Raw genomic sequence first — 14,487 nt, 5'->3', positions numbered from 1 at the left:
GACTAGTTATGCAAAGTGCAACTGGAAATTGCGTAATTGTGCGAGTGTGCATGGTGTGTTGAATAAAGACATTCAGTAGTTGAAAACAAGGCAAAGGCAAACGTCAACAAGCAGTTGTTATTCATTCATTCAATTTCTACCGCTTCCTCACAAGGGTGGCGGGGGGGGGGGGGGTGCTGGAGCCTATCCCAGCTGTCTTTTTGAGCGAGAGGCGTGGTACACCCTGGACTGGTCCTGTCCTGTACCTAGCATGTTTTTGGAATGTGGGAGGAAACCGGAGTACCCGGAGAAAACTCACGCATGCACGAGGAGAACATGCAAACTCCACACAGAGATGGTCGAGGGTGGGATTGAACTCAGGTCTCCTAGCTGTGAGGTCTGCGTGTGAACCACTCGTCCGCCGTGCAGCCCTAAAGGGAGTAATACTACAGAAATTAAGACTGTCTCGATCAGATATTGATATGGGATGTTGGTCTGATATCTGCAAAAAAAGTATTGGATTATATCGGCCTGCATCTAGAATCTCTGTTCGAGATTCCGCTTCAGCGCTTCTATACAGCAGCACTCGATAGAGCAGTGGCAGATGTGGCAGTGATTTTTATTACAGTCCAAAAAAAACCAAAACGCTTCAGCTGAGTGTAAAACTTGTCATGCACAAGGTGGCACTGGACAGTTAATACTGTATGATCAACCTCATTGCGCATTTGAAGATAAATAAACAAACTTTTGTCTATTGAATCGGACTGGACTGTCAGACAAACGGTGTGTCGGTCATGAACGAACGGGTCAAAAGAACTAGTTCTTTTTTGTGAACAAAATGAGGTCACCGGCCCTAAAATACCCGTTCAGTCTGTTCAATTTTTTTTTTTTTGATTGACTGGAGAGTCAGTTCACTGTTCCTTTTGCAGGGCGGTACTATCTGCGTGCTTGCATGTCTTATGCTATCGGCGCACCTCGCTCTGTGGGTGGGTGGGGTTAGCTGACTGAAAGACCGAGACCGAGCGATTGACTGACACTCGTCGGCCGTTCAGTCACGACACGGCTGACTGGGTCTATGCACAGCGGGAGATCACAGTCTAACGACCAATTGACCGAAATGACCGAAATGAACAGATTTTTTAACTGAATGAACCGGAATGATCCGGTTCACTGAAATGAACGGTTTTTCCAACCACTAAGTCAGACTAGAATTGTCTTATGTAGTCATTGAGTATGAACTGATGATCCGCAGATGAGCGGTGTCTTCTCAGATTCAATGCCCTGAGAATACAATGACCTGAATGAATGAGAATATTCCCATCCGTGAGGTCGTAGAATGCAGGGAAGACCTCCAGGGAACGGTTCATTGTACATGCGATCCTGTCTGAAGAAACCAATCCTGCACCTCAGGCCAGAAGACATCAGTCTGGTTCTGCCATTTCAATTAGTTAAATCAATATCCTGACATGGTACTGTTTTTTTTTTGTTGTTTTTTATGGCCTGTTCTAATTTGATTCCACCCTACTTTATGACCTTTTTTTTTCTTCCCAACTTCACTGGTCATTCAAATGCGCCAGGCAGTCAGATTTAATGAACAAACATTCGTCTGTCTGCGTCGTCTCCAATAAAGCCCCGGCCCGCAGTCAGCAACGCCTGGCATTTAGCTCATCTCGCTCATCTTTAGTTCACCTCGCAATGAATGAGTTGTGACAATTGGAACGGTCCAAGCCCCCAAGGCTGCCTCTACTGCGTTGTTCTGTCCAGCCCAAATCTCACCCTCGATTGTGAGAATTCTGCCTGGACGCCGGGTTCAAGCGCGATCCGTCTCACGGATAGACAGTTTCCATTAACAATGAAATAAATAAAAAATGCATGAGCGAGATGTGTCCCGGAAATGAAGGAATGGGCGGCGGCCGACGAGGGAAAAAAAAAAAAAAAAAAAAAAGAAATGCGCCTCTGCTCTCACTGAATACAGAAAATCCCAAGCTGACAAACAAACAGAATAATAACCTCCAGCAGCACGAGCCCTCATACCTGGAGAGAAAATAAATTTGCGGAATTTGATAAGGGCCAACGGGGAGCCGTCACTTTTGACAGGTACAACGAAGGAATTTGCCACGGGTTCAAAAACTAATCTAATTTCTTAAACAACACACTTGACTTGTGAAAATCTCCCATATTGGATTGTATATAGGCCAGGGAAACGTGGCAATGGAACAATACACAGCGGTAATTGAGGGATTAGAACTCAACTACGCCGGTAGAATGGCATTAAGCTTTATCACTGCCGTCCTGTGACTCAATTGTGTGTAAAATATGTGTAACAGGTAAACAGACATGCATTTTTCCAGCATCTTGAACAACTTTATGTAATATTATAACAGGAACCTCTCAGGAGGGGAAATAAGCTCTCTAATTAGCAATAATAACAAAGTTTATCTCCCTGTGGAGAAAAATACTTTTAAAGGATAAGTGAAAGTTTGAAAGTATTTGTTGACATATTAAAACTCTCTGAGCCTTAATGGAGAATGTGTAATGAATTAATTGAATGTATGATAGAGAGTTGTTTGGTAAATGGATGAAAATCCCCCCCACCCCCTCCTCGTCTTCCCTTCCCAGTGGGCCTTCGTGCTGCACGGCTGGTAAACCACTCGGGAAGGTTGTCGCTCATTAGCAGTGCGTGTCGCTGTCTCGGTTTGGCCTTTCTGTAGCCCCCCCAAAGACGGATGCAGCTGCCAGGCAAATCCCAATAAAGCCCAGAACCACAGAAGAAGAGGAGAACTGTCATGCAGAGTTTTTGACAAAATGACAAGACGGGTCATTTGCGTGTGATTTCCATTACAATATGACATATTCTCCAAACCTGCTGACAAAAAACCTGACAAGGGTGTCAAAATTCAGGTGGATCTGTTTTTTTTTTTTTTTTTTTTTTGCTGTATTCAATCATCCATCCATTCATTTTCTATGCCGCTTACCCTCACTAGGGTCACTGGTATGCTGGAGCCTATGCCAGCAGTCTTTGGGTGAGGTACCCCTTGGACTAGTTGCAGGCTGTCCTTGACTTTTTTTTCTTATTCCGCCACATTCCGAACAAAAGATGATAGCATTCTAGCGCATATTTAGTCAATAAAAGTACATATTTCACCACTTTTTGGGGGGCATTTTAGGACTTCTCTTGCAGTCTTCGAGCAATCACCACTGGTTTGTATTCATGGCAAGTACAGCCTCTGTTGTTGTAGAAGTTAAAGACATAATACATTGGAGACGGCGTTCTGTGATTGTGTTGCGTTACTCAATGTCCAGGTTTACGTGCAGAGCAATAAGACTCCTTATTAAACATCTGCCATATGGACCATATTTTTCAGTTTTTCGTCATATAGTATTGCCTGTTATAACAATACGACCTCCCGACATCAGATTTCCTACTCTTGCGGTTGTGCTTTTCTTGTCTTCTCCATCTTTTATAGCAACTGTAACCGGCGTATAGATATAGACACATAACATAGCTTCCAGCTGTCGTATGGGTTGCAAAGGGTTGCCAAAATGCTCTCATGGGACGGTTTCCTCAATTGACAAAGATGTATACAATTGGGAGTCGAGGGGCGGGGAGGGGGGTTAGAGGTACTGCCATCTGTCTTGGCTTCAGGGCTGATCCCCTTCTTTTCCTTCAGTGTAGAAATAAGTTTGGGGCTGCAGTTTCTTGTTGATTGTATTGCATTGCTCTCTAATTCATTCCCAGTACGTCGACTGGCTTAGAAAAGAGGGCGGGGTGATCAATGGCTGAAATGGTAATGGTTTTATTTCATTTGAACATGCATCAGATTACAATTAAGTGCATTACATTATCAGTTCACAGTTCCACAAGTCCGAAAGGAGTAGGAAGAAGCAAAGCTTATTAAATCCTACCCCTCCATCTGGTACTTTTACAATCAGTAACTGTTACATTTGTTCACTTCCTGCTTTCCATAATACAGTTCAAGTTTTTTTTTTTTTTTTGTTTGTTTTTTGAATTTTGTAATTTTTTGTCCCGTACCGAAGTACAAGGTGATCAACGGCTGAAATGGTTATGGTTTTATTTCATTTGAACATGCATCAGATTACAATTGAATGCATCACATAATCAGTTCACAGTTCCACAAATCCGAAAGGAGTAGGAAGAAGCAAAGCTTATTAAATCCTACCCCTTCATCTGGTACTTTTACAAACAGTAACTGTTACATTTGTTCACTTCCTGCTTTCCATAATACAGTTTTTTTTTGTTTGTTTTTTTTTTTTTTGAATTTTTAATTTTGTAATTTTTTGTCCCGTACCGAAGTACAAGGTGATCAATGGCTGAAATGGTAATGGTAATGGTTTTATTTCATTTGACATGCATCAGATTACAATTGAGTGCATTACATAATCAGTTCACAGTTCCACAAATCCGAAAGGAGTAGGAAGAAGCAAAGCTTATTAAATCCTACCCCTTCATTTGGTACTTTTACAATCAGTAACTATTACATTTGTTCACTTCCTGCTTTCCATAATACAGTTTAAGTTTTTTTTTTTATTTTTTTTTATTTTGTAATGTTTTGTCCCGTACCGAAGTACAAGGTGACCATACAATGACATTATTTGTCCATATAGTGATATATATAGCACATCATGACTGGTTCAAGACTCTTCATCCTTGTATTTAGCAAACATCAACTGCTTGTATTGTTTCTTGAATTGGCTCATCGTTGTGCATTGTTTGAGTTCCTTACTCAATCCATTCCATAGTTTGATTCCACATACTGAAATGCTATGGCTGTTTGCCAAAATGCTCTCATGGGATGGTTTCCTCAATTGACAAAGAGTCGGGGTACATGGTTGTATGTATTTCTACTTCCTGTTTTGCTGTTCGATTGGCGCTGGTTTGGTATTTCTACCCGTGCTAGCTACGTATATTAGCCCATAAATAGTAATCGGTGCTGCAAAAATTCCCAAATCCCCGTGTATTATGTATGTCAGCTGGTACACTCCCCACCGAGATACCACAAACACCTCGCGCGTGGCATTTGATGAACTACACCATGCCATGACAATGCTCTCTGGCTTGGTCTTATCTCTCATTAATCCAGAAGTAGACTATTACACACACCTGTACGCTCTTGTCTCTGCCAACGCCGCTGAGCTCCACGGGGGCCCCTGTCAGCCGCGCCGTGACAGGCAACATGACAACTTCTGCAATTTGCTCACCGCCTTCCTTGCCTGCCTGCCTAGCCTTGGCGCTGCGATTTGAAGCTCTGCTACATGCGCCACTTTAGGGGGGACTCAACATGATCGCCTTTTGAGTTAATTCCAGAAGATATCTTCACTCTGAGGTAAACATCAATGAAGGCTTTGACCTGATCTATCGGCTTATTTTTGGGACATTGTGCTTTGGTGCCAGCTTTATTTATATTTTGTATGTGCATGCCAGGTAACACAGATGCGACGGGGAGAACATTAAAGGGGGGGGGGGCACTCTTTGTTGAAGGTTCTTGCAGACCTCACAGCTGGCAGCAGCACCCGCGATCCTGTCTCCTGTTAGTTAGTTAGTTGTTGACAGCATGTGGCAGCGATATTATCCAAATTAACCGCATCCACCCTACAGTTGGTTACTAATAGCCACCTTGCATATTAAGCTGAGAGGAATTTGGATTGGGGAGATAGGATAGCAGGTGCATGGATAGAGTGGGATATTTAGTTAATATAGAGCATTAGTGAACTTTTTGATAGATGCTGTTGATCAGCCCAAGGTCTGTTTGGGGCTCCATTTGTTGCCTTGGACAGCTCCTCTGCAGCAGAGCTCAGGCGGCTCAGTGGCCCAACAGAATGCAACCATTGCCAAGACTCTCAATGATCGACAAAGTTGGACCAATGTTGTTTATCTATTCAGTTATTCATGCTGAATAGCCTATGCGGGGTCACAGAATGGCTTGTGTCTCTCCCAGCAGAGCCTTCAAAAACGTATTCGCTACCAAAGATGTTTTTAAACATTTTTTAACCTGACCGCTCGCTCCCAAGGACGTATTCATTCATACAGTATGTCTTTACATTTTTTTTAGGGTTTTGGGTAAAATGAGGTGACGATGCAACTCCACAATAGAAGATAACATGTTTGGTGCAATTAGTATGAGCCAGAAAAATTGCCAGAATGCGGTAGATTTGATTTTAGGTAAAAAAGAGGTGATAATGCAACTCCACAATAGAAGAGAACATGTTTGGTGCAGTTAGTATAAGCCAGAAAATTTGCCAGAATGTGGTTGACGGGATTTTAGGTAAAAAGAGAATATGATGCAACTCCACAATAGAAGAGACCATGTGGTGCAGTTAGTATAAGCCAGAAAAATGGTCAGAAGGTGGTAGACAGGATTTTAGGTAAAAAGAGGTAACGATGCATCTCCACAATAGAAGAGAACTTGTTTGGTGCCGTTAGTATAACCCAGAAAAATTGCCAGAATGTGGTAGACATGATTTTAGCTAAAAAAAAAAAAAAAAAAAAAAAAGAGGTGATGATGCAACTCCACAATAGAAGAGAACATGTTTGGTGCAGTTAGTATAAGCCAGAAATATGGCCAGAATGTGGTAGACGGGATTTTAGGTAAAAAGGGGTGATGATGCAACTCCACAATAGAAGAGATCATGTTTGGTGCAGTTAGTATAAGCCAGAAAATGGCCAGAATATGGTAGACGCGATATTAGGTAAAAAGAGGTGACGATGCATAGCCAAATTAGAACATAACATGTTTGGTGTAGTTCAGGGGTGGGCAAACTATGGCCCGGGGGCCACATGCGGCCCGCCAAGTGTTTGAATACGGCCCAAAGTATTTCATTGAAACTTAATATATGTACAACCTGGCATTATGGTACAACCTTGGTACACTATGGTACAAGTACATATAGCTGATTGCACTACATTTTTACAGATACAATAATTCCGGGTGGACTGTTACGTGTAAAATATATAGTATGCACCACCCCTTCATCAATTTTGTTAAATCAATGCGGCCCGCGAGTCAAAAAGTTTGCCCACCCCTGGTGTAGTTAGTATAAGCCAGAAAAATTGCCAGAATGTGGTAGATGTGATTTTAGGTAATAAGAGGTGATGGTACAACTCCACAATAGAAGAGAACATGTTTGGTGCAGTTAGTATAAGCCAGAAAAATGGCCACAATGTGGTAGACGTGATTTTAGGTACAAAGAGGTGATGATACAACTCCACAATAGAAGAGAACATGTTTGGTGCAGTTAGTATAAGCCAGAAAAATGGCCAAAAGGTGGTAGATATGATTTTAGGTAAAAAGAGGTGATGATGCAACTCCACAATAGAACAGAACATGTTTGGTGCAGTTAGTATAAGCCAGAAAAATGGCCAGAATATGGTAGACGCGATTTTAGGTAAAAAGAGGTGGTGATGCATCTCCAAATTAGAAGATAACATGTTTGGTGTAGTTAGCATAAGCCAGAAAATTTGCCAGAATGTGGTAGACGGGATTTTAGGTAAAAAGGTGTGATGATGCAACTCCACAATAGAAGAGAACATGTGTGGTACAGTTCCTTTAAGCCAGAAACATTTCCAGAATGTGGTAGACGTGATTTTAGGTAAAAAGAGGATATGATGAAACTCCACAATAGAAGACAACATGTTTGGTGCAGTTATAAGCCAGAAAAATTGCCAGAAGGTGGTAGAGGCGATTTTATAAGCACTCGGCCTGCAACTTTATATAACCCCTACTTTATATACAGTACATTAGAATTATTGACATTATTTTTTTATTTTATTTTCTTAAGAAAGGCTTAAAAGTTTGATCTGCATAACACTGTGCACAAAGTTAAATGGACTTATTTCCCCTCCCTCGCTGTACTGCAGTGTAATGCAAAAAAATGGGGCTGCATCAAAAAGAAGTGTAAATCACATCTGGTTTCATGGCTGCCAGGAAACATCCGTAAATATTTATCGCGGCACATCAGTGAAGTGTGTGAAGAGTGAGTGTGTCTGCCAGAGATTGTGTATGTATGTATGTGTGTGTGTGTGTGTGTGTCCTGCAGTGCATCATCCTTTTTTTTTTTTTTTTCTTTTTTTTTGGTACTTTCACGGCCTTGTTCGTGCAAGTCAGAGGCATATCCGATTCATAATTAACTGCAGAGAGCTTCCGGTTTATGTGGCCCCATTTTCAAGTTCCCAAATAAACACCAGGCGGAGTTTGCTGTATATTAAACAACACACCCTCTACCACCCACTTCTCCACTGTTCCGACTTGACTTGCTGCTAAACTCCACCAAGACAACCTTACGTGTGCGTGCCCTTGCTGTGTAATAATAATAATAATAATAATGTAAAATCTTTGCAGGTAGGCTGATAAATGGCACATGTCCTACAATGTTATGACGGACTAATAGCCTCATAATAAGGAGCCTAAAATATCAAAAAGCAGTTATGCCAAGCGCCTTGTTAAGCTGACCTTGTTTTGGAGATCAATCTTAACTCCGCAGAGTGCTTGTCAACATTATTGACGTACTTGTTAACCCCCCCCCCCCCCCCCCTCCTCATCATCATGTCACCACATTGAAACCTCCCGTGATATGTTTTAAATATTTAATATGCGCTCCCTGACAGCTGCTAAACTGGACCCATAATTCAGCTACGATGGTCCTTTTGCAAGCAGTCTCCCCATCGATTCTGCCTCGACTTTTACCTTTTTCTGTGTTATATTGCAAACTATTAAGCAGTCAATGATGACGCTACTGTATCTATCATCCGTACTATTCAGCCCCTGGCTTAATTGATTTTTTTTTTTTTTTTAACAAGTAATGGATTGGTCTCAAGGGTTGGTCTGCCTGTCTTTGAACATCTCAATCATGTATCCATCGCCTTTATGAGGCCTTTCATTTTTACACATTTTTGCTTATAGGTGGAGCTAAACTCATTTCTGGTAATTTCTTGTTAATACTTGAGTTGTTTATATTGTTTATTTTTGTATTGTGTATTTTGTACTGCTTAACTGATTCTGTTCTCTTGCTGCTCTGCAATGCAAATTTCCCCACTGAGGGACAAATAAAGGCATATCTTATCTTACATTTTTGTAAACTACTATAATTCCTCCGATATTTCTCAACTGATTCAAAATAATCCAGCGTCAAAATGTTAATTTAAGACACATTGTCTGGCTATCACAGGGGTGTCCAAAGTGTGGCCAACTGCCTTTTTTCATTGTCTAAAAATATCATCTAACAAGAAAACGGTACAACAACCAGCAAAAACAAAGACAATCAGCAGTAATTTTTTAAGGATAAAGTCAAAATACGAAGGGAAAGAAGTTGTAATTTTACCATAATATTAACTCATTTGCGACCAAAGATGTATTTACACATTTTCTTGTTGTTTTTTTTGTAATTTTTTTTTTTTAATTTGAAAATAGTTCATGGTGTTCATGAAAATAATAAAAAATAATATAATAGCATAGCAATATTATGACAAACAAAATAAATTAAGGTTGCAATTTTTGGATAATTACGTTGGAAAAGAGTTATAGAAAAAGTTATAATAGAATATGAAATATTTAGTCTGTTAAAAACAATGGACAAATTAAATGGTGGTAGTTTGGTCGACTTCCAACCCGATGGTTGCTTTTTCGAACCTCCGCCCTCGGGTATATTATGATATATTTACACTTCAAATTACCCTGGTTTTATTCGCTAACCCATCCCATGGTTCTCAAACGCTTCAAACCGTTCTAACATCAACATTTTTTCAGCTCGTCCATCATGACTTTTTTTCCCTTTTTCCATAATACTATATTTTCTGTGACATATTTCCCATTGGGCTGCATGGTAGAAAGTGGCCTCACAGCTAAGAGACCTAAGTTTGATTCCACCCTTGGGCATCTCCAACGTGTTCTCCCTGTTCCCTCCCAAATTCAAAACATTAACGTTAATTGACGACTCCAAATTGTCCATAGGTATGAATGTGAGTGTGAATGGTTGTTTGACTATATGTGCCCTGTGATTGGCTGACCACCAGTCCAGGGTGTACCCGAAGACAGCTGGGATAGGCTCCAGCACCCCACTGCGACCCTCGTAAGGATAAGCGGTAGAAAATGAATGAATGAATATTTCCCATAGACAACGGATGAACAATTCCAATGTTACATGCAGTTTCTGTACAGTTGCATGGATCAGGTCATAAAGTGGTCTTATCCCAACCTGATGGTTGCTGGTTCCATCCCAGTCTACATTTCTGTTAAACTTCAGCATTTTGTTTGTCGAATCTTAATACAATAAAAGGATTTTATATTTTTCAACCACCTTCTGAAAAAGCCTATTCAACATGAGATTTATCGTTTTTTTTTCCAGGGTCGCAGACATAAAACGGTGTTGCCCAAGTCGTCCCACTAATATTCCGCCTTCAAGGGTAGTTTCAACAGCTGGGACCCAATCCCGTGTAAATGATAAACGCCTGCATGACAGGAGAGGGTGTGAAGTTTCGCACCCGACACTCACTTCTCTCCACTACTGTTGTGTTGAAAGCGATTGTCGCGATCCGACAACTATGGCAACTATGTAAAATCCTACACGGTTGTGACCTTTACTGGGTTCAGTGGGAAAAGCAAAGGTGACATTTTGCTGACGTGGCTACTTTTGTTCTCAGTTTACATTCACTCGTGATGCTTATTTTCTTTAGTTTGTCGTAGTTGGACAACACAATTATTAAGGAGTAGAGCGCAATTTGAGGATATATGGCAATCCAATCAACACTTTTCTACGTGCTTGAACACGACCTGCATAACTGTTCTCCAAAATGACTCTCCAATGTAAAGCCCCTCATTTCACACTAATTTACATTTTCAGGAGGAGGTTAAGAGAGCCATTTAACTTATGACAGAGCCCTCGTTCCCTGCTGTGGAAAACACTCTCTCAATCTTTTTGTAATAAGAGAATACTTCACCATACTGTCTCACACAATGTTTTCTCTTGCTATTCCCACCCACATGCACCACTGCATCATCCTATTTTTTCACTTTCAGATAAAAAAAAAGCCCTTGCCACAAATTAGTAGGAAATCCTATGAAAAGGTTGAACAGCATTTTTTTTGCTGGAATGTGTTAGTTTTTTTTAATAATGACATAATAACTACAATGGAAAGTACTACACTGTAAAAAAAATCTCAGTAACATTTACTTACAAAAAAGCTCAATATTTTTTTTCCATTTAAACTGTCTCAAGTAAGCTAATGATTTAAAAAATGAACACATTTTAAGTAACATTTATTATTATTATTTTTTACCTCATAAACATTCACTTAAAAATGTGTAGTTATTTTTACTTACTATCAACCTAGTGGCATAGGTAGTTTATAGCCACGTCTAATCTTGTGTATATACTGTGCCGCTAGCAAGGAACTCAGTCGTTAGCAATCACTCGATCTGGAGCTCTTGAGGAGATCTTCATACCATCAGAAATCACATGGGGTCATTACTTAATAAACCAGTTTGACTCATGGTGTCATTTTACAAAGAGCACTAAAATCATCACACAGCAAATTAACACTCAAAAATAAAAAATAAAATAAAATAAAAAATAAAATAAAATAAAATAAAATAAAATAAAATAAAATAAAATAAAATAAAATAAAATAAAATAAAATAAAATAAAATAAAATAAAATAAAATAAAATAAAATAAAATAAAGGCTACAAGACAAGACAAGTACCAAATATGAGTGTAAAATAACAATAAAATAACAAAAACTTTTACCAGAATGCATTAGTTCCAGCAGAGCAGGCCATTGGCCAACGGCAGCCACCAGTGCCTGTGATGTCACCATATGAACTTTGTAGTAGATTTAACTTGGTTTTCTCAAAATGTGATCTACTGATCGTACTGAAGTATCATCATTCAAATGTGCAGTACATAACAAAAAATAATATCCAATGTTTACTACCTCATAGTAAGTAAACACATTAGTATGACAAATATGATTACATATGTATATATTTAATAAGCTAATTTTACATTTCAAGAGATTACTTTGTATCGGCTTTTAAAACAAACATTTTTACCGGAAATTGACAGTCTCAGCCTGTTATTTACATGAATTATATAAGAACCGCATCACATTAGCCTCTCCGTCGTTCTTTGACCGCTATTTGAACTGTTACGCGTAAACAACATCCTAATACAGACATTTGCTGCACAACGTCTCCCGAGGACGCCTCCAAGGATGTGTGCTGCGTGCACGGCCGTCGTATCGTATCTTCTGTAGACTCAGAATGGAAAACGGGATACGTTTGCTGAGGAGGTACTTTTCAATAGTCGGGGAAAGAGACGGATAGTGCAAATAAATGTGGGGAAAAAAAGAGCAATGGGGCCTTACACTGTAAGGAGGCTGATGCTGACTCTGGGAATCTTTTGTGACTGATAACAGAGGAAAAATGTCTGAGACTTGGGATTGTTTGTGTAGTTGAAGTCGATGGCAGTGACAGTGTAGATCAGTCAACACATCCCTGGGACTGGAAAACAGGATTTGCTTTTGATATATTTTGTACGTTGATTGGATGTATTTGTGTCTTTACTTTTGTGACATTACATGGCAAATGTACACAAATCCATCCGCATAATTTGGACGAGTTGCAGCAAATTGTGCATTTCAAAGATCTTACCGCAGCAGCAGTTTTATCAGAAATGGGCAACACAGAAAAAGTTTTTCTGTGACAAAAAGACAAAATTGTTTTTTTTTTTACATTTGCACTTGCTGTATTGTTGTGTTAGATACAGTATTATTATCACATTGGTAGATTAAGCTAGTAATAGCTTCTAATAGAATGCCTCTTTGACGCACTCACATAGCACAATCAGAGTTGCGCAACACTTATTGTTGTGTTAGATACAGTATTATTATCATATTGATATATTAAGCTAACGATAGCTTCTAATAAAATGCCTCTTTGATGCACTCACGTAGCACAATCAGAGTTGCGCAACACTTATTGTTGTGTTAGATACAGTATTATTATCACATTGATATATTAAGCTAACAATAGCTTCTAATGGAATGCCTTCTTGATGCACTCACATAGCACAATCAGAGTTGTGCAACACTCACATAACACAATCAGAATTGTGCAATAACCGATGGAAAAATACTGGGAGAAAAACAATAGATCCATTGTTGACCATGGTGTCCATCAAAGATCTTACCACAGCAGCAGTTTTATCAGAAATGAGCAACACAGAAAAAGTTTTTTTTCACATTTGCACTTGCTGTATAGTTGTTGGATACACTATTATTATGACATTGATATATTAAGCTAGCAATAGCTTCTAATAGAATGCCTTCCTGACACACTCACATAGCACAATCAGAGTTGTGCAACACTCACATAGCACAATCAGAATTGCACAATAACTTTTGGAAATTTCCGGTGATTAAAGCCTCCTAAGTTAGCAATGGTATTAGCGGTAATTCAGTTGTTCATGTGCTGAGGGCGTGTATTACTTACAGGCATGGTCTGTCCACCGTGCAAGCTGTTGATAGCAGCCTGTGCTTCTGCGTGGCTGGAGAATTTGACGAAGGCACAGCCTGCAAACACACACAAAGAGAGACAAACATCAGGCAGATGGCCTCGGATTTGTCAAAAAAAAAAAGAAAATCAGCAGTTATTGTCTTCACGTTATCTGATCTATAAATATATTCTGGTCACTTGTGTGTGTTCAGCTCATCACTGAAGGCATTAAGCGGCATGGAACATCCCGTCCCTCGCCCGGCAGCGCTAATTCCACCCCCTTCACATCGTAGCATGAAGCCATTTGCTACACAGCCTTGTTTGTGCTTATTAATCTGTTTAATATTTACACATTGTGATTTGTGTGCAGTCACTCATAAAGGAGATTACCGCCACAATAGCGCCGTCTTATAATCTCGCCTATCCAACAGAATCATCAAATTTAAGACGCCGACGAGAGGCAAGGGAAGGGATTTTTTTTTTTTTTTGCCTCAAAGGACGTTGAAATCATCTTAAGTATGTTGTGTTATAAGTTGGACAGAACACAACAATGAGATTTGTTGGATTAATGATATTAAAAGTGATTGTTGTGAATAATATTAATGCCCGTTGCAAGTTTTGGGAAGCTTAGATGTTCTGTCCAAAGGATCAAGTATGTTTATGTGACTTATACGACATTACTTTAACATACAAACAATCCATCGCACTAAAATATACTGATAAGTCGTACAATTAGAAAAGACGTTGAATCATTCAGGAGCTTTACGGTCTTCATCGACTATATAAAGAGTAGGCCGCGGTATTCTATTTTTATCCTTGGCCTCAGGTCGCTCATGTGTTAACTTAGAAGGCTAACTGATTAACAACCTTGCAGATTTTTTTTTTTAATGTTCATGGAAGCAGACACACATTTCCTAAGCTGGGAAAAAGGAGTGGATATGAAATAGTTCAGCATTTATTCAGTCTTGATGATTTGTTGATTGAAGGACAAACCATGCAGG

At 39.6% G+C, this 14,487-nt stretch overlaps 1 protein-coding gene across 10 annotated transcripts in view; it reads right to left on the bottom strand.

Annotated features, from left to right (window-relative positions):
• celf6 (CUGBP Elav-like family member 6) overlaps positions 1-14,487 on the bottom strand; it is a 196,937-nt gene that overhangs the window by 32,584 nt on the left and 149,866 nt on the right. For all 10 annotated transcript variants that reach the window (XR_009132243.1, XM_058089013.1, XM_058089012.1 and 7 more), the window contains one exon: positions 13,484-13,563. Coding sequence is in view for 9 of the 10 variants with exons in the window: in XM_058089013.1 (XP_057944996.1) it covers positions 13,484-13,563 (80 nt within the window). In the remaining variant the exon portion in view is untranslated. The remainder of the gene's footprint in view (positions 1-13,483; positions 13,564-14,487) is intronic.

The sequence above is a fragment of the Doryrhamphus excisus genome, chromosome 12, assembly GCF_030265055.1.
Source record: "Doryrhamphus excisus isolate RoL2022-K1 chromosome 12, RoL_Dexc_1.0, whole genome shotgun sequence".
Lineage (NCBI taxonomy): Eukaryota > Metazoa > Chordata > Actinopteri > Syngnathiformes > Syngnathidae > Doryrhamphus > Doryrhamphus excisus.
This window is presented reverse-complemented; position numbering and strand designations above follow the sequence as displayed.